The 22201-nt window shown below is 35.1% G+C and overlaps 1 protein-coding gene across 4 annotated transcripts in view; it reads left to right on the forward strand.

Moving 5' to 3' along the window:
* Nucleotides 1-22201, forward strand: part of Rbcn-3A (rabconnectin-3 alpha) — a 984230-nt gene that overhangs the window by 114695 nt on the left and 847334 nt on the right. For all 4 annotated transcript variants that reach the window (XR_016549602.1, XM_090406519.1, XM_090406521.1 and 1 more), the window contains exons 8-9: nucleotides 4562-4691; nucleotides 20977-21162. Coding sequence is in view for 3 of the 4 variants with exons in the window: in XM_090406519.1 (XP_090262645.1) it covers nucleotides 4562-4691; nucleotides 20977-21162 (316 nt within the window). In the remaining variant the exon portion in view is untranslated. The remainder of the gene's footprint in view (nucleotides 1-4561; nucleotides 4692-20976; nucleotides 21163-22201) is intronic.

Below are 22201 nucleotides of genomic sequence, written 5' to 3' on the forward strand. Positions count from 1 at the left end.
ATTCAGTTGACTTCTCACCGTACCAGCTTTGCCAATTCTGTTGTCTATTTCTATATTTAATTTATTGTCTTCAGTAAAAATCGTGCCTAAGTAGCTGAAATGTTTTACTTGTTCCACAGGTTCTCCATTCACAACACAGTTGACATTTTCAATGATTCTGCTTAATTTCATTGTCTTTGTCTTTTTATTGCTGACCTTCATACCATATCTATTACAACAGTTATTCAATTTAGTCAGAGAACCTTGCAGACTTGTAGCAGATTTATTTAGAATTATAACATCTGCATAAAGCAAAGAGCTGACATTAACATCTCCAATTTTGATATCATGTTTAATACCACTCTCCTTCATAATGTGATCCATATAGATAATGAATAACAGAGGGGATAATGTACATCCTTGTCTCACACCAGATTTAACATTAAACCATCTTCCTGTACTTCCTTCAGTTCTAACTGCTGACTTACAACTCAAATAAAGACTAAGTATTGCTTGATAAAATGCCCCATTGACACCATATAACTGTAACGTATTGAATAGCTTCTCTCTTGGCAACTTGTCATATGCCTTTTCCAAATCGACAAAACTTAAATACAGTTCTCTATTATATTCCCATGCTTTCACGACTATTTGTCGTGAAGTGAAGATCTGATCCTGACAGCCTCTGTTTGGCATGAATCCAGCTCTTCACCAAGCTTTTCTTCCACAATTCTTCGCAACCGTTTCTCAAGTATACTTGCATAGATCTTGCCAGGAACACTCAGTAGGGAAATACCTCTGTAATTCTCACATTCAGTTTTATTTCCCTTTTTATATTCGGGTACTATGAGAGCTTTATTCCAATCATTGGGAATTCGTCCCTCTGTCCAGGCTTTCTGAACTATGCAGTGCAGTCACTGTAAGATTCTTATACCACCATACTTCAGTATTTCTGGTCAAATATCATCTCCTCCTGCTGCCTTTCCACATTTCAAGCCTTTGATGGCTTTTTCTTCTTCAGGTATGGATATGTATTCCTGACTGCATGCCTGGTCAGTGTTTTTTACCACTGTGCTGTCATCACTGCTTGTTTCATTTAGCAGTTTTTCAAAGTAATTACTCCATACTTCAAGAATATCTTTTTCTCCCATTTTCATGTCACCTTTATTATCTCTAACTCCTTTTACAGCACTTTTTCCTCTATTCCTGAGCTTCTTCAACAACCTCCAGAATATTTTGCCACCTTCTTGATATTTATTTTCTATATTCTTGCCAAAGTCCTCCCATGACTTTTGTTTAGCTAGTTTTACACAGTGTTTAGCATTCTTGCATTTGTCTCTATATTCTCTAAGAGCACAAGCTGACTTATTTGCCAGAAACTTGTGATATGCTTTCTTCTTTTCCTTCGCTGCCTCTTTAACTTTCTGTGTCCACCATGGAGTTCTAATTTTTCTATCCTTGCAGACAACTTCACACATGCCTCTCTAGCTGAATCAATCAGGGCTTTCTTCAAGGCTTGCCACTGAATCTCCAAGGTTTGATTCCTGTTCTCAAACTCTTTCATTTTTTCTTCAATAATCTTCGTATATTTTAGTCTACAGTTCACATCTGAGAGCTGCTCAACTTTTATTTGCTTTAAAACTTTCTTACATGTTATTCTTTTCAATATGAAATTCAATTTTATCCTGCTCAACACTAAATAGTGATCACTTCCAATTTCAAATCCTCTGTACACTCTGGTGTCCTGCACCAGGGAGAAAATATCTCTATCAACAATAACATAGTCAATAAGACTTTTCTTATTCCTAGCCTCTTCTCTCCATGTGAATTTGTGCACATTTTTATGTTGGAACATGGTGTTAGTAATAACCAGTCCATGTCCTGAGCAGAAATCCAACAGATATTTGCCATTATTATTAGCTTTGCTCTTTTCTCCAAATTTTCCCAAAATATTTTTGTATGTCTCACAATCATTTCCTACTCTGCTATTTAGATCCCCAACAAAGACCAACTTTTCCTTTTTCATTGTGTTAGTTGCTTTTTCTAAAGCCTCAAAAAATTCCTCCACTTCTACCTTAGTAGAACCTTCTGTGGGACCATAGGCACCAATAAGTCTCATTGTCCAGTTCCCCATTCTCATATTTGCCCACATTACTCTACTTGAGACTGACTGCCATTCAAGAAGATTAGCCTCGTATTTTGTGTTGAATACTATGGCTACTCCTTCTTTTCCTTGATTGTCATTGCCTGAATATAACATTTTGTATTTACTGCTCAGAAAGATCTCACCGGTTTTTGTCTTTTTTGTTTCTGTCACCCCTATTATGTCGATCTGTTACTTATCTAATTCCTCAGCTAGCTCCATTTCTTTGCCATTCAGGCTTCTTATGCTGATAGTACCGATCTTTAACTCTGGTGATGTTGAGTTGGGGTTTGTTTTCAGATTTGTTCCAGTAGCTGACTTTTTGCTGTTCGCCCTGGTTCCCTGGCAAAAAAACCCGGGGCCTTGTTTAACTGGGCGACAATCCAGCCAGCATGAAATTTTGTCATGTTGTACCATCATTTTTTATTTTGGTTTTAACCATTAAGAATACAATTTGGTCAGCTAAAACCCAAATTGCCAGCCCATCCTTGTTCGTTCAGTATCCAAGTAGATGCCGAACAGGGTGCACCATGAGAAAGTGAGGATTGGACATTAGGGCAGAAGCCCTGGTCGGTTCTCCGCATTCCTTTAAAGGCTATGTGGAGGTCTCCTCTCAGTTATACAGCTTTGACCCTTAAACACCCAGAAGTGTTATAAAACTAATATATATGAGGAATAAAAATAAAAAAAAATAGGAGAAATTTTGGACAAACCTTTCTTGGATGTTTTCTGTCTCCTTATTCCGGTGACATACTTCATATGCTGTTAAGCTGTTAAAGGAAGAGGTGGGGTAAAGCAATGTGGGAAAATTATTTGGAAAAACCCAGGTTTTTGATATATGTATAATATTATTATTATTAAGGGTCAGTAGAGAGCGTTTTGGGAAGGGGAGTGTGAGAGTAGGATCTGAAGATAGAAATTATTTATTTATTTTTTTTCGGTGGGAAAGGAGGGATTTAAGGGAAAAGGTCATGGGTGGAAGTTACGGGGTGTGTGCTGTTTCGACAACTCTTGTCTTCGGAACTCGTGGGAGAAGCGGAAGCTATGTCATGTCAGTTAGGTATTTCTGTCTTTGGTGTGCTTGTGTTGTCTCCTATTGATCAGAGTCTAATTTTTATGTTGTGGAGCTTCCAAAAAATTATCACACTGCTATACATCCAGATCACATACAAAGCCTACAAATATGTTTTCAAACACACTGACTATAAACTGGTGTTCACTGCAAACCAAAAATTGGCAACACTTCTACAATCTACAATTCCTCACACACACAAAGAAATATTAGAACTCCAGAACGTTGTTTACAAATTTCCCTGCCAAAAAGACTGTGATGTCACCTACACAGGTTCTACAATCAGGTCTTTATGGTGAAGACTACAAGAACACTTCTGTGATTATAACATCCCTATTCCAGAACATTTAAACAATAAAAATGCAACAACCAAAAGAAAAAAAGGATACCAAGTACAGGAAAAACTGAGATAGCAGTCCATGCCCTTGAACAAAAACATACCCTGCAAATCGACAAGGCCATAATATTAGACATAGAAGAGAACAAACTGATGCTTAGAATATCAGAACGATAGCCATAAAATGTGACAAAAACTCAATAAGCATCCACCGACCCTACATAATCTCCAAGAGTTGGAAGCTGCACAACATAAAAATTAGACTCTGATCAAAAGGAGACAACATGAGCACACCAAAGACAAAATATCTAACTGACATGACATAGCATCCACTTCTCCCACAAGTTCCAAAGACGACAGTTGTCGAAACGGCTCAGATCCCGTAACATCCACCCCTGACTTTTTCCCGTAAATCCCTCCCCACCCCCCAAATAATTTCTATCTTCAGATCCTTCTCTCATCTTCCCCCTCTCCAAATGCTCTCTATCCACCCTTAATAATATTATGCATATATCAAAAACCCAGGTTTTTCCAAATAATTTCCCCAGATTGCTTTACCCCCACTTTACCCAAAAACCTCCCTTCCTTTAACAGCTTAACAGCATATGAAGGCACGTCGCCAGAATAAGGAGACAGAAAACAACATAAAAAAAAAAAAACGTGTCCAAAATTTCTCCTATATTTTTTATTCTTCGTATATATTAGTTTTATAACACTTCAGTAATGCCCTAGATTTTTGGGTAAAGAGCCAATGACATAGTAAAAAAAAAGGGGCACTCCTAAACAAAAGTAAGCTATATTAGCTTAAAATAATAGTATTTTTAAATTTCTGTATAAATGCAGTACCTGAAAGATATGGTTAGAATGAGGTAGCATTTTAACTGTATTTTTCAAGAAAAGAGATGTACTGATTAAGTGGAAAGTAACTCATCATAGATGAGCATTATTTTTAGGGTATTTTTTTTTTTTACTCTTATGATGTACAGATTTATATTTTATAGATATCTTTATATAGATGTCTTTCTTCCAGTGAACATGACATCGCAATCAGGATTTCATAGTGCATTAACAAATGAAGTGAATTTTACTTTTATATATATTGCCCATCCACGAGCTGTAACAGGTCTTTCATGGAGAAAAACAAGTAAATATATGCCTAAGTAAGTATGCAGTTTAAGCAAGAAAAATAATTTAATTGAATGGTATTTATCATGATGTACTTTATTATTATGAAGTATTGTGAAGGTCGTCCCTAACTGTCTGTCTCTCTGTGATCTGGTATCTACTCTTAAATTACTGATTTTGAAACTTGGTATTTAGGTAGATGAGTTCAGTGGAAATAGATGCATTACTGGAACGGACAGCTCTGGCTTTGTGTATATTAAGTGTTTTTAGGATGTGATAGCTGGGCTAGATGATGAAGTGATTGCTTGTGCAGATATTATTATTATGATTGCACAGGCACCTCTATGGAGCCTGAAGACTCATCATGGGAGATCCAATTTATCCACACATCTATTGTTCTGCCCTCCCCTTCCCACTCTAGCCAAGTGTTAAAACATATCCCCTGCATCAATCCTATAAAACTCTTTCAGCAGCTTAAATGTTTATATCATATCCCCTCCTTTTTGTCTCTCAACTGACTTCTGCAGTCTACACACCTTTAATCTATCCTCATAGGGAATGTTCCACAGACAACTCACCAACTTGTTGCTTGCCTCTGAATCCTCTTCAGCACTTCCTCATCCTCAAGATACCCAGCAGATCAGACCTGAGCATGGTAATCCAAATGTGGATGTATCAAAGCCTTATATGGCCAAGGTATATTTTCTAGTAAATGGTGGTTTTCTATTAATAGAAAATTAGGCATGTCACTAATGTATTTCTGAAGGGCAGACATTAATTTGATTCCTTTTCTGTTATGAAGTGTATTTTAGAATGCTTGTTCTTTAAAAATGCATTAAGAACATATCTGTGTCTAGAGACCATGGGGATAAAGAACAATCATATCATCTTTAATGCAGCCAGATCACTGGTTTGAGTATAGCTGTGTTGAGTGCTTGAGAAGTCAGAAAAAGACATAGAGAATCATGGAACAAATTTGTTTCTAATTTAGAACATGATTTATATAAAATAAGACCCAATGTATATAAGATTTTAAAACACTTAAATGCAGATACCAAAGAAAACATAAAATTAAACACTGAATTGAAATTAGAAGAAATTACTACACAGAATTGTGGACAGATAAATCTTTTAAAAAAGACAACTGGCAAACAATTAACAAAAATGAAAAGGAAAGAACTGAAGAAGAATTAGAAATCAGCCTGAAAGAAACAAGAAATGGAAAATCACCTGGAGAAGATAAGCTAGGTTCAGAACTATATAAATACACAGCAACAAGATTCAAAGAAAGAATCTTATTATTTTTAAATAAAATTTATTCACTGGTATCCCCTCCCCCCCAGTAGAATCGAAAAAAGCAATTGTGATTCCTATCTTTAAAAAAGGTAATAGAAATGACCCTAAAAACTACTAAATTCCAGTTTCAAAATATATAGCAGAATCTTAAATAGCAAACTAATGAAATATTCCGAAAACTTTATTTTAGAAGTGCAGAATGGATTTAGAAAAGGACGATCATGTATAGAATCCGGCCTTTTGCTTAAAATTAATAATAGAGAAAAGAAGAGAAGAGAATACAATTTTCAAACACATATTGCATTTATTGACTTTGAAAAAGCATTTGACAATATTAAATATTAAAATATGAAACATATTATTTAACATATTAAAAGAAAGACAAATACCAAATAATATCCTAAAAGCTATCACAAGTATATATGAAAATAATTAAATACAAATAAGATTAAATCACGAGCTATCATATACGAGAGAGATAAACCAAGGGTTCCGACTGGGATGTCCCCTTTCAGCAACTCTTTTTAATATCTACTCAAATGGAATAAAAATTTACATCAAGGAATTAAACTTTCTCCTGCAGTGAACTTAAACACTCTCCTTTTTGCCGACAACCAAATAATAATTACAAATTCTGAAGATAACTTACAGAAAGCTATTTTAGATCTAAATGAGATAGCCAAAGATTATGGTATGATAATATCAACAGAAAAATCAAAAACTATGGTGCCTTTAAAGGACAAGATCCAGCAAGAACTAAAATAGTAATAGATAACAAGATCTTAGAACAGGTAAATTCATTTAACTACCTAAGCTGTATGATCACATATGAAAATGAAAAAGATATAAACGTAAAAATTGCAAAATATTTAAAAATAACAGGTGTAATAAACTATATTTAAACCAAACCTAGTTCAAAAACAAACTAGACTAAAAGTATACACTACATTAGCCCTACCAGTCTTAATGTATGGAAGCGAAATCTGGACAATAAAACAAAAAGAAAAGCAAAGATTAATAACAGCAGAAATAAAGCTGTATAACTGAAAGGAGACCTCCACATAGCCTTTAAAGGAATGCGGAGAACCAACCAGGGCTTCTGACTTAATGTCTAATCTTCACCTTCTCGTGGTAGACTCTGTTGGGTATCTACTTGGATACTGAACGAATGAATGAGGATGGGTTGGCAATTTGGGATTTAGCCGACCAAATTGTATTCTTATTGGTTAAACCAAAATAAAAAATGATGGTACAACATGACAAAATTTCATGCTGGCTGGATTGTCGCCCAGTTAAACAAGGCCCCGGTTTTTTTTTGCCAGGGAACCAGGGCGAACAGCGAAAAGTCAGCTACTGGAACAAATCTGAAAACACACCCCAAATCAACATCACCAGAGTTAAAGATCGATACTATAAACATAAGAAGCCTGAATGGCAAAGAAATGGAGCTAGCTGAGGAATTAGATAAGTACCAGATCGACATAATAGGGGTGACAGAAACAAAAAAGACAAAAACTGGTGAGATCTTTCTGAGCAATAAATACAAAATATTATATTCAGGCAATGACAATCAACGAAAAGAAGGAGTAGCCATAGTATTAAACACAAAATAAGAGGCTAATCTTCTTGAATGGCAGCCAGTCTCAAGTAGAGTAATGTGGGCAAATATGAGAATGGGGAACTGGACAATGAGACTTATTTGTGCTTATGGTCCCACAGAAGGGTCTAGGTAGAAGTGGAGGAATTTTTTGATACTTTAGAAAAAGCAACTGACACAATGAAAAAGGAAAAGTTGGTCTTTGTTGGGGAACTAAATAGCAGAGTAGGAAATGATTGTAATACATACAAAAATATTTTTGGAAAATTTGGAGAAAAGAGCAAAGCTAATAATAATGGCAAATATCTGCTCGATTTCTGCTCAAGACATGGACTGGTTATTACTGACACCATGTTCCAACATAAAAATGTGCACAAATTCACATGGAGAGAAGAGGCAAGGAATAAGAAAAGTCTCATTGACTATGTTATTGTTGATAGTGATATTTTCTCTCAGGTGCAGGACACCAGAGTGTACAGAGGATTTGAAATTGGAAGTGATCACTATTTAGTGTTGAGCAGGATAAAATTGAATTTCATATTGAAAAGAATAACATGTAAGAAACTTTTAAAGTGAATAAAAGTTGAGCAGCTCTCAGATGTGAACTGTAGACTAAAATACACAAAGATTATTGAAAGAGATATATATGAAAGAGTTTGAGAACAGGAATCAAACCTTGGACATTCAGTGGCAAGCCTTGAAGAAAGCCCTGATTGATTCAGCTAGAGAGGCATGTGGTGAAGTTGTCTGCAAGAATAGAAAAATTAGAACTCCATGGTGGACACAGAAAGTTAAAGAGGCAGTGAAGGAAAAGAAGAAAGCATATCACAAGTTTCTGGCAAATAAGTCAGCTTGTGCTCTTAGAGAATATAGAGACAAATGCAAGAATGCTAAACACTGTGTAAAACTAGCTAAACAAAAGTCATGGGAGGACTTTGGCAAAAATATAGAAAATAAATATCAAGAAGTAGGCAAAATATTGTGGAGGTTGTTGAAAAAGCTTAGGAATGGAGGAAAGAGTGCTGTAAAAGGAGTTAGAGATGATAAAGGTGACATGAAAACGGAAGAAAAAGATATCCTTGAAGTATGGAGTAATTACTTTGAAAAACTGCTAAATGAAACAAGCAGTGATGACAGCACAGTGGTAAAAAACACTGACCAGGCATGCAGTCAGGAATACATATCCATATTTGAAGTAGAAAAAGCCATCAAAGGCTTAAAATGTGGAAAGGCAGCACGAGTAGATGATATTCGACCAGAAATGCTGAAGTATGGTGGTATAAAAGTCTTACATTGGCTGCACTGCATAGTTAAGAAAGCCTGAACAGATGGACGAATTTCCGGTGTTTGGAGTAGAGCTCTCATAGTACCCATATATAAAAAGGGAAATAAAACTGAATGTGAGAAACACAGAGGTATTTCCCTATTAAGTGTTCCTGGCAAGATCTATGCAAGTATAGTTGAGAAACGGTTGAGAAGAATTGTGGAAGAAAAGCTGGGTGAAGAACAAGCTGGATTCAGGCCAAATAGAGGCTGTCAGGATCAGATCTTCACTTTACGACAAATAGTCGAGAAAGCATGGGAATATAACAAAGATCTGTATTTAAGTTTTGTTGATTTGGAAAAGGCATATGACAAGGGGCCAAGAGAGAGAAGCTATTCAATACGCTAGCGTTATATAGTGTCAATGGGGCATTATATCAAGCAATACTTAGTGTTTATTTGAGTTGCAAGTCAGCAGTTAGAATTGAAGGAAGTACAGGAAGATGGTTTAATGTTAAATCTGGTGTGAGACAAGCATGTACATTATCCCCTCTGTTATTCATTATCTATATGGATCACATTATGAAGGAAAGTGGTATTAAACATGATATCAAAATTGGAGATGTTAATGTCAGCTCTTTGCTTTATGCAGATGATGTTATAATTCTAAATAAATCTGCTACAAGTCTGCAAGGTTCTCTGACTAAATTGAATAACTGTTGTAATAGATATGGTATGAGGATAAGCAATAAAAAGACAAATGAAAATAGGCAGAATCATTGAAAATGTCAACTGTGTTGTGAATGGAGAACCTGTGGAACAAGTAAAACATTTCAGCTACTTAGGCACGATTTTTACTGAAGACAATAAATTAAATATAGAAATAGACAACAGAATCAGCAAAGCTGGTATGGTGAGAAGTCAATTGAATAAATTCATATAGAATAAGAGAGAAATTAGTCGGAACACTAAATTAGCTGTATACAAGACAGTGTTCAAACCAGTTTTAACTTATGGATCTGAGAGCTGGGTCCGAAGTAAAACACTTGACCATAGACTAGAGAGCGCAGATATGAGTGTCCTGAGAAAGATTAGAGGCGTGAACAGATGGCATCAATGGCAATATCATATTATAAACGAGAATATTAGGAAAGAACTTGACATTGTCAGCATCCAGGAATGCGTTAGCAGAGCTGATCTCAGGTGGTATGGTCACCTAAACAGATTGTTTGAAGAAAGATTAGCAAAACAAGTGTTCTCTGCCAGGTTGGCAGCAAAATGACCAGAGGAAGACCAAGATATAAGTGGATTGATACGGTACAAAGTGCCTTAGACGATAGAAATATAAGATCTGATAATGTTGGAGTCTTGACAAGTAACAGACTGATTTGGAGGAAAATTGTAGATAGGAAGTTAGTAATGATGTAATTTTTTTCATGTAGTACTATCATATCCTGTACACCCCTTGAGGGTACATGGCAGGAATTTGATGATGATGAAGTTTATGAGAAAAACTGCAATGTATACCCTATTTGATCACAAAAGCAATGAAGAAATTATGAAAGAATTAAACCAAAAACCAGTAATAGAAAAAATTAAAAAATATAAACATAAATGGATGGAACACTTTCAAAGAATGAAAACAGAAATATTACCAAAACAAGTCTTAAAGTATAAGCCACTAGGAAAAAGAAAACCAGGAAAAGAAGACAACCTCTTAAATGATTCAACGAACGATGACTTCTAAGCCCGGAACAGGCCTTGCTAGGCCTAAATTCCTTGATACTCATGATGATGATGATGATGTGTTGAGTGCTTGATCTCTTAGTTTCTCTGAATAGTGTTCTGTATAGAAATTGGTTAAAGTAGGTGACAAGACCATACTGTTATCACATTCATTTGCTTATGTATTTTTCCTTTTCCTTTACTGTAAATTGGAATAATTCAGTTTTGTCTCAGAGGAGCAGGGTTTTCTCAAAACAGAAGTCCCTCTTTAGGTACATTAGTAACCAGATGTGATATCGAATCTAATCCTGATGTCTAAATCATAAAGATAATGTTGTTTTTTTAATATAGTTTTAAAATGAACATTTTTTTTTTTTTCTGAGCAAAATATTTGACACTGCAATGCACAAACTTGACAAACAGCAAAATAAACTACTGCCGTCTGTCAAGTCTGTACATAACACTGTCTGTGCCATTATCTATTGTACATGGGCATATGAAGTTCCAATGTTTAATTTTTGTTTTGTCTCCTCGTATTCTGGTTCGTTTAACATCATCATTAAATTCCTGCCATGTACCCTCAATGGGTGTACAGGATATGATCGTACTACATGAAAAATTTACGTCATCACTAACTTCCTATCTACAATTTTCCTCCAAATCAGTGTTACTTGTCAAGACTCCAACATTATCAGATCTTATATTTCTATTGTCTAAAGTACTTTGTACCATATCAATCCACCTATATCTTGGTCTTCCTCTGGGTTGTTTTGCTGCCAACCTGTCAGAAAACACTTGTTTTGCTAATCTTTCTTCACCCAATCTGTTTAAGTGACCATACCACCTGAGATTAGCTCTGCTAACGTATTCCTGGATGTTGACAATGTCAAGTTCTTTCCTAATATCCTCGTTTTTAATATAATATTGCCATTGATGCTATCTGTTCACACCTCTAATCTTTCTCAGGACTCTCATATCTGCAGTCTCTAGTCTTTGGTCAAGTGTTTTACTTCTGACCAAGCTTTCTGATCCATAAGTTAAAACTGGTTTGAACACTGTCTTGTATACAGCTAATTTAGTGTTCCGACTAATTTCTCTCTTATTCCATATGAATTTATTCAGTTGACTTCTCACCGTACCAGCTTTGCCGATTCTGTTGTCTATTTCTATATTTAATTTATTGTCTTCAGTAAAAATCGTGCCTAAGTAGCTGAAATGTTTTACTTGTGCCCCAGGTTCTCCATTCACAACACAGTTGACATTTTCAATGATTCATTGTCTTTGTCTTTTTATTGGTGACCTTCACACCATATCTATTACAACAGTTATTCAATTTAGTTAGAGAATCTTGCAGACTTGTAGAAGATTTATTTAAAAGTATAACATCATCCACATAAAGAGAAGACCTGGGATTAACATCTCCAATTTTGATATCATGTTTAATACATTTTCCTTCATAATGTGATCCATATAGATAATGAATAACAGAGGGGATAATGTACATCCTTGTGTCACACCAGATTTAATATTAAACCACCTTCCTGTACTTCCTTCAATTCTAACTGCTGACTTACAACTCAAATAAAGTATAAGTATTGCTTGATATAATGCCCCATTGACACCATATAACTGGAGCGTATTGAATAGCTTCTTTTGGCACCTTGTCATATGCCTTTTCCAAATCGACAAAACTTAAATACAGATCTTTGTTATATTCCCATGATTTCTCCACTATTTATCGTGAAGTGAAGATCTGATCCTGACAGCCTCTATTTGACCTGAATCCAGCTTGTTCTTCACCAAGCTTTTCTTCCACAATTCTTTTCAACGTTTCTCAACTATACTTGCATATATCTTACCAAGAACCTTTAGTAGGGATATACCTGTGTAATTCTCACATTCAGTTTTATTTCCCTTTTTATATATGGGTACTATGAAAGCTCTACTCCAATTATCGGGAATTCGTCCCTGTCTAAAGGCATTCTGAACTATGCAGTGCAGCTACTGTAAGACTTTTATACCACCATACTTCAACATTTCTGGTCGAATATCATCTACTTCTGCTGCCTTTCCACATTTCAAGCCTTTGATGCCTTTTTCTACATATTCTACTTCAAGTATGGATATGTATTCCTGACTGCATGCCTGGTCAGTGTTTTTTATCACTGTGCTGTCATCACTGCTTGTTTCATTTAGCAGTTTTTTAAAGTAATTACTCTATTCTTCAAGGATATCTTTTTCTTCCATTTTCATATCACCTTTATCATCTCTAACTCCTTTTACAGCACTCTTTCCTCCATTCCTAAGCTTCTTCAACAACCTCCAGAATATTTTGCCACCTTCTTGATATTTATTTGCTATATTCTTGCCAAAGGCTTAGCATGACTTTGTTTAGCTAGTTTTACACAGTGTTTAGCATTCTTGCATTTGTTTCTGTATTCTCTAAGAGCACAAGCTGACTTATTTGCCAGGAACTTTTGATATGCTTTCTTGTTTTTCTTCACTGCCTCTTTAACTTCCTGTGTCCACCATGGCGTTCTAATTTTTCTATCCTTGCAGACAACTTCACCACATGTCTCTAGTTGAATTAATCAGGGTTTTCTTCAAGGCTTGCCACCGTACCTCCATGATTTGGTTCCTCTTCTCACACTCTTTCATTTTTTCTTCAATAATCTTTGTATATTTTAGTCTAGAGTTCACATCTGAGAGATGCTCAACTTTTATTCACTTTAAAACTTTCTTACATGTTATTATTTTCAATATGAAATTCAATTTTATGTTGCTCAAGACTAAATAGTGATCACTTCCAATTTCAAATCCTCTGTACACTCTGGTGTCCTGCACTAGGGAGAAAACATCACCATCAACAATAACATAGTCAATGAGACCTTTCTTATTCCTTGCCTCTTCTCTCCATGTGAATTTGTGCACATTTGTATGCTGGAACATGGTGTTAGTAATAACCAGTCCATGTCCTGAGCAGAAATCTAACAGATATTTGCCATTATTATTAGCTTTGCTCTTTTCTCCAAATTTTCCAAAAATATTTTTGTATGTCTGACAGTCGTATCCTACTCTACTATTTAGATCCTCAACAAGACCAACTTTTCCATTTTCATTGTGTCAGTTGTTTTTTCTAAAGTCTCAAAAAATTCATCCACTTCTACCTTAATAGAACCTTCTGTGGCACCACAAATAAGTCTCATTGTCCTGTTCCCCATTCTCATATTTGCCCACATTCCTCTACTTGAGACTGGCTGCCATTCTAGAAGATTAGCCTCTTATTTTGTGTTTAATACTATGGCTACTCCTTCTTTTCCTTGATTGTCATTGCCTGAATATAACATTTTGTATTTATTGCTCAGAAAGATCTCACCAGTTTTGGTCTTTTTTGTTTCAGTCACCCGTATTATGTCGATCTGGTACTTATCTAATTCCTCAGCTAGCTCCATTTCTTTGCCATTCAGGCTTCTTATGTTGATAGTACCGATCTTTAACTTTGGAAATATTGAGTTGGTGTGTGTTTTGAGATTTGTTCCAGTAGCTGACTTTTCGCTGTTTGCCCTGGTTCCCTGGCGAAAACAACAGGGGCCTTGTTTAACTGGGTGATGCCCTAGCGTGCATGAAATTTTGTCATGTGGTATCATCGTTTTGTATTTTGGTTTAACTAATAAGAATACAATTTGTTCGGCTAAATTCCAAGTTGCCAGCCCATCCTCGTTCGTTCAGTATCCAGGTAGATACCCAACAGGGTGCACTACGAGAAGGTGAGGATTGGACATTAGAAGCCCTGGTCGGTTCTCCGCATTCCTTTAAAGGCTATTTGGAGGTCTCCTCTCAGTTATACAGCTTTGACCCTTAAGCACCCTTGGTTTAACATTATAGGTTTAAACTTGATAATGATTTCTTTTGGCCAAGATGTAACTTTTTTGCAATAAATTAAGTCGTTTTCTTTTTGTCCATCAGTGAACTGTGATTTATAATTAGATTAGTAGAATGCTTTTCTGTAGTTGTTAAAAAAAGTTTTCTTTTGCTAGTCACAAAGAAAATTGTACTTACTAAGAAATTATATTATTGTTTAATTCTTTACTTGGATAAAGGGTTGAGCAGGAATATACTTCCTTGCTAGTATATATTACTATTATTATTATTACATGACACCTCCAAGGAGTTCAAAGATTCATCCATGCCCATGGCAGGATTTGAACCTTCAGCTTTTTGGCAGGACAACAGATAGGCTAACCACTTGGCCAACCAGGCAGCGTCAATCCAAATGGAGTAAAAATATATATTTTTACTTCATTTGATTAATTACAACTGCAGCATTATCCTTATCAGATTTATTTATAATAATCTTCTTGGTATTGTATGGCATTTTTAAGGATGTTATTTCTTTTTCAAGAATATTACTTTTCTGTGTGTGTGTGGGGGGGGAGGGATTGGATTTGGTTGGGATGTTTGCTGCATCCAAAAATGTTGGCTGTTTGAGGAGGAATATTTCATATCTCATGTTCAGTGTAACAAATAAAAAGATGTATTTTGGTTGATGGTTGCAGGTTACTAGTTATGAATAATCTGGTTAGGCCATTATCAGATCACAGCTCACATTTTTTACCAATTGAAAATATTCAGAGAGGGTGAACTAAATAAGTCGAGATGTCATCATCATCATGGTCATCTTGTGTCATGATATTTGTGAATATTGGTTGATTAATTGTAATCTGATAAATTTATTTTACAAAAGATTGAGAGGACATTTAATAGAGCTTTATAAGTTAGTTCAAAGCACATACATATAAGATACAATTGATTTTCACTGTAACAAATTCATAGGGACCCCAAGTATGGTTTAGTATAGTGAATTTTTTTTAGAGTAGCACTTTTCCTTTGGGCTTTGGTAGGGCATCTGCAGTTTGCCATAATGAGCAAGTTTGTTTGCTTTTATTAGACACATGTATTCACAAGAATATAATAATTTTATTATTTTATTAATAAAGTTAAAACTATTACAAAGAACACCAATCTTATATCGACAACAATAAACCTGAATCATTTGGCTTAGCTTAGCATGGAGTGGACACTGACCACAATGTCAACCACTTGCCTTTTATATCGGTGCAGGCTTAGGTTTGAGCAGTTATTTAAAGAGAGTGCCGAGGCACTTCTGCACTGTCCAAATTTAAATCGGAATGACTATCTCCATATTGCCAAAATTTGGGAGAGTCTCATCCTCCTCCCCACCCAAATTAATTATTTTTTTTTAATATAATGCTGTCATTTCATTATCTAATTAAATGAAATTTTATTTCAAATTACTTAATTTTAAATTTGGGCTTTATTTTTATCTTATTTTATTGTAACTACCCACTAGTGGGCATCTGGCACATGACTCAGCTCTGTAAATAGAATTAATAATCCTTGTTCTAGCTTCACCTTTTGATTATGCTAATGCACTGATGATGACCAGTTAGTTTCGTTGAAATATTTCGTCGTCCGGTAGCATCCTCTAGCAAAAGGGTTGCAGCAGATGAGCAGCTCTTCTCCATTTCTCTTGGTCTGTCGCTTCTGTCATTCTTAAACCAGCCCATTCCACGATGTCATTATGTTGGAGGTTTAATGGATTTTTTACAACACTCAAACAGAATTAAAATAGAATTTAATACTTCCTATATTTCGTCCTAGTCACTAGGACATCTACGGGGATTACAAAGACAATTAATGTAACATGCACACAAAAACTTACAATACTAAGCCCAACCACGTGGATGACAATAAAGTCCTATCTAGGTGGAGCGCCCTCTAAGGGCAGTAGTAGGTGGCCTGGAATGTAAGGTGGAACCTCTGGTGATGACTGTTTCCCAAATTTTTGGAAGCTTAATGCAACCGTATTTGTTAAGATTTGGTTGGTTTCTGAGAGCTGCTGCTGCTTCTAAGAAAAGTCTCTCTTTCTTGAATTTGCTGTGGTGGAGCATGGTGGTTTTCTTCCATGATACTCTATGGGTGGTGTCCAAAACATGGTCAGCCAAGCCTGAATGGCCATAGTTGTGTTTAACGATGTACGACTTGTGTTCCTCCAGGTGGATGGATGCTGATCTGCCTGTCTGTCCAAAGTACACAAGCTTACAGGAACAGGGTACTTTGTAAACTCCAGGCAGAGAGAGAGGAGGGAGCTGATCTTTCGTAGAACGGATAAGGGTAGCCTGTTTGCGGTAGGGCTTATATGCTGTGTGTAGGTTATACTTTTTTAGTATCTTGGCTATTTTTTCCGAAGTGCCACGGATGTAGGGTATGGTGATGGCATTTTTAAATTCTTGTTGATGAGAGGGACGGGGACTGGGGGATTAATTGATTATTTTTTTGATGCTGTGTTCGCTGTAGCCATTGGAGAGGAAAGTTCTATGTATGTGGTTAAGCTCAGTAGTGAGGGCGGTTCCACTGGAACAAAGATTGTGGGCTCTCTTGGTAAGGGTTTTAATGATGCCATATTGTTGTGAGGGGTGGTGGTGGTGGGAGAGTTTGTGAATGTATCTGCCTGTGTGTGTGGGTTTTCTGTATACAGTGAAGGCAAGTGTATCATTAGGTAGGCACGTGACTAAGGTGTCTAGGAAGGGTAAACAATTGTTCTTTTCCTTTTCCATAGTAAACTGGATTCTTGGATGCAGGCTATTGAGATGACCGAGGAAGGAGTCTAACGTGTCTGGGCCATGAGGCCAAATAGAGAACACATCATCTACATATCTTAGCCAGATAGAAGGTTTGAGTGGGGCTGAGTCTACGGCTCGTTTTTCGAAATCTTCCATATAGAAATTGGCAGGGGGGGTGAGAGGGGGGAGCTCATGGCGGTTCCCTCTATCTGCTTGTAGATTTTGTTATTCCAAGCGAAATACCCAGAGTTGATGGCGAAGGAAAAGAGATCTAAGATGTCAGAGGGAAAAACGTTTTCTAAGAGAGATAAAGTGTCAGTTAAGGGAATATTGGTAAACAAGGAGGAGATATCAAAGCTTACTAATATGTCTGTATTATTCAAGGTTAAATTTTCTGTGAGGGCTTTAAAGTGGGTCGAGTTTTTTATATAGGAAGCTGAATTTCCAGTGAGGGGGGACAGAGAGTTGGCCAGCTGTTTAGACAGTCTGTAACAAGGTGCATTGGTGGCATCTACTATAGGCCTGAGTGGGAAATTAGGTTTGTGGATTTTTGGTAAACCATATATTCGGGGGGGACGGGAGCGGAAAGGTTTAAGTTTTTTCGTGACGTCGGGGGGCCAGGAGGTTACTTTTTTAAGTAAGATTTTTAATTTCTTAACTTGCGTTTTTGTGGGGTCGTGTTCTGGCGGGATGTAGGTAAGCCTCTACACAAGAATTCCACGATGTCATTGAACCACTCTCTAGTTGGTCTTCCACGCCTTCTCTTCCCCTCAACTTTCCCCTGTAATACAGTTCTTGTCAGGTGTCCGAAGAACCTCTCAGAAGATGTCCTGCAAATCTGGTCTTTCTTTGCATAATATTCTTCAGCAGTGTTCTTTCCATCCCAACTCTTCTTGAAACTTCTTGATTTGATATTCTCTCTGTATAGCTAATCTTTCCATCTTTCTATAACACCACATTTCCAATACATTAATTCTTTCCATATCTCTCTTTCTGAGTGTCCATGACTCACTTCCATAACTTGCAATACTCCAAACTTTTGCTTTACTATTCCAACTCTAACACCTATTTTAATATTCTTATTAAAATTCTCTTCATTTCCATAAATGCCGATTTAGCTTTGCCTATTCTATTTCTACTCTGAAGTTCCTTTCTCTGAGATCTAGCTACCTAAATATTGAAATCTTTCCACTTCTTCTAAAATCTTTTCTCCACATCTTATCTTTACATTATTTCCTATTTTTCTGCCCATTATCATTATCTTTGTCTTCTTTGTGTTGATCCTTAGTCCGTACTCTTTAAAGGAGTTTTCAATTCTTTGAACAATTTGTTGTAATCCATTTTAACTTTCTGCCATCACACCACTACATCATCCACATATATTAAGTTATTAATGATTCTTCCATTTATTTTTATTCCTTCTTCTACATCCTCAAGTGCCTCTCTAAGCATCTATTCACTATAAAAGTTAAACAATAATGGGTGATAACTTGCATCCTTGTCTAACTCCTCTCTCTCCACCAGGAATTCTCCTGTTTCCTCTCCATTTACACATACTGATGCTGTTTGTGTCCAATATAATCTCTTTAAAATTTCCAAGTCATAAGAGTCAATATCAATATTTTCTAGAATGTCAAAAAGCCTTTTATGTTTCATTGTATCAAATGCCTTTTCAAAATCTAGAAACAACTTCCCACCATTGTTCATTGTTTTCTTCCCAATAATTCTTAGACAAGTTATAGCCTCTCTAGTTCCTCTGTTGGTTCAGAATCCAAACTGTTCCTCATTCATTTCTTTTTCTATTTTACTCTTAATTCTCTTCAAAATTATTTGTGCCAGAATTTTTGCTGTGTGAGTTATAAGACTTAGCATTCTAAAATTGTTACAGTCTAAAACTCCTGTCTTTTTTGGAAATGGGATAAAAATTGTTCTTCTAAACTCCTCTGGTAATTCTTGTCCCTCATAAATTCCATTAATAATTTGCCATAATACTTCCATACCTTTTTTCACCTATGTTCCTTATAAGTTCTATCTATATACTATCTATTCCAGGAGATTTTCCTTCTTTAATCTTTTGAATTGCTAGAGTCAATTCCTCCCTCATGATGTACAGCCTCTGTCACCTATGCTCTTTCATTTGATTTTCTCCTCTTTCTCTGTCTTCATAAAGTTTACTTACATATTCTTCCCATCTCTGTAATATCTTCTCTTTTTCTATCAGAATTTCACCTCTTTCATTCTTGACTGCTCCAGTCCTTTGCATCTTTCTCCTTCCTGTCATCATATTAATGTTTTTATAAACACCTTTTATGTCATTTTTTTTCTGCCTTTGCTGTTGTTTCTTTATTTATTTTATCTAACCACTCTTCCTTTTTCCTTCTTATCTCTCTTTGTATCTCCCTATTCAAGTCTTTATACTGCTTTTTTTTCTCCTCTGTTTTACTATTAACTAACTTTCTTCTTTGTGTTTTCCTCAAAATATTTTCCATCATCCATGATTTCTTTCTTTTCTCTCTTTCCTCTTCTTTTTTGGCTAAATGTAATTCTGTAGCAGTAATTATGCTTTCCTTTGGAATCTTCCATTTTTCACTTACATCATCACGTTCTTGTATATATCTCTCATTCATTTCTTCCTCTACTTTCTTTGCGAATTTATTCGCCGTATTTGGTATTTTCAGCTGCTCTATGTTCTTCCATGATTTGTTTTGTTTCCTTGTAGTTACTTTTTTTAAATTAATTTTCATCTTAGTTGATAACATTATATGATCTGTATTACAGTCTGCTCCTGGATATGTTGTCACATCTTTTATAATGTTTGTATATCTTTTGTTTATCAAAACATAATCTGATTTCTTCTATTTATATCCTCCCCTGGGGCTTTCCACGTATTCAATCTTCTTGGATGTTTCTTAAACCAAGTTGAAATATTTGCAGCAATAAAATAATAAAATTATTATATTCTTGTGAATATGTGTCTTATGAACATCATGATGCCACAAATGCCATTAAAAATTCATCTAAGTTTGTTGCACTTACTGTTAGTATTGAAAATGCATTTTTAGCAGTGGTCTATAAAAGTGTGAATTATGGCTGGAGGTAGGTCATTTAAAAATTGATGTATAATAATTATCTAATTTAGTACTGTTGAGCATGTTGCTGTTATCTTTTTATGTATGAATATGTATGTGAAGCCAAATAAAAATATAGCGAAAATTAATTTGAGATAATAAAGCAGAAAAGAAGCTATGAATGAATATCCACAAACACATCTGTCAGTAAATATAGTGCTATACACATGAATGGCTAAAAGGGCAAATGCTCCCCCCCCCCTTTAAGCTATATATAATATCTAAAGGTATGAAGGTAATGGTATCAGTTGAGATAATTTATACTTTTTATGCCATTATATATTAGATTGATTTAAGCTTTCTGATGAGTGATCAATCATAATGAATTAAATAAGACATTGATATTTTTTTAGTAATGTAAATATGCACTCTGAATTTGTAAATTGGTTGTTAACATACTACATAACCTTTTTCATTGGTTTTCTTGCACATCCATTTATGTTTACTGTTTTAATGACCTTTGAACTACTTAAGAGCACAATACAACAGATTCTTATTTTTAATATACATGTTTTAATATATTTATAATTCCTGTTCTTTCTTCAGTTTAACATTTAACATAAGATTACATGAACTCACTTTCTTTTTTGTAATGTTTATATTTTAATTTACTGTACTAGTAAATATTTCACTTACAATGTTACCTGTAATTATGTATTTTGTTTAGGGGATCTGTGGCCAATATGCTAGTGACTTCATGTTTAGATAATATTTGTCGTTTATGGATTCAGACTCTAGTTCCTGATGATGGCTTAATCAATTTACAGCAAGTCAATGCCTTAGGTACTCATTCTTCACAATCTCAAACACAGAGGTATAGGAAAAACATCATGCAAAGGCTAAAGCACATGAAGTAAAGTTCCTTTTATTTATTATTAAAGTTCATTTAATTTTTAATATTTTATATTTTGTATTCATTTTAAGTATTTTCCATGTTTAACTATAGCTTAAAATACAGAAACATTTTTATATTCACTAATACTTGCATTGTAGTATATAAGATCACAATGATGCATATTGAAAAATGTTAATGTTATTATTTAGTCATGATAAGTAGGTTATGTTAGGGATTAAAATTGTGTTAATTTTCTCTTTAATAAGATTTCTCCTCGCCTTCTTACTGACAGTGTTCAGAGCTTCAGAAAAGATCCCTTTTTCAGGTTGACAACATTCTTCTCCAGCTTTTTTTCTGGAACAAGCATATTGCTTTAGCTTTCTTACTTTCAGAAAACATGAGTTTTATGAATCTTTCATTGCCACCTTAGAATACTCTTCCCATATTTGCAGTGAAAAACTAGTAACCTCCCTAAAAAAGGAAGGTAATCCTGTAAGAAATAATGTACTTGGATATAATAACTTAGAAATTGTTTCTTAACATTCTGTAGCATTTTGAATACAAGATTAAAAGAAAAAAAAGTTTGTTTCTCTTCAGTGGAGAGGGATCAAAAATCAGTATGTTAGTCATTTTGTCATGTTGTAAACAGATTCTATTTGAAGTAATATGCAAATATGAAACTTGCAAAGCAGTAAAATGGTAAAGTAAAATCTATGGTTGATTATAAAGATTCAAATATGGAGTCATAAAGGTTTTATGACCGCACTGCATAATTCAAAAGGCAATGATCCAAATATTGAATTCTGAATAATTGGGGTAGAGCTCTCATAGTACTCATCTATTAAAAAAGAAAAAAATTGAGAATTATAAAGGAATTTTCCTGCTGAGTATTTCAGGTAAGATTTATTTAAGCATACTTGAGAAGAGGCTGAGAAAAATTGTTGAAAAGAAACTTGGAGAAGATTGACCTAGGTTCAGGTCATATGTGGGTTGTCAGGATAAGATTTTCAATTTAAGACAGTTGATAAATCTGTAGAGTATTATATCCAATTATATG

This window comes from Typopeltis vanoorti, chromosome 16 (genome assembly GCF_054136105.1).
Source record: "Typopeltis vanoorti isolate ZY-2024b chromosome 16, IOZ_Tvanoo_1.0, whole genome shotgun sequence".
NCBI lineage: Eukaryota > Metazoa > Arthropoda > Arachnida > Uropygi > Thelyphonidae > Typopeltis > Typopeltis vanoorti.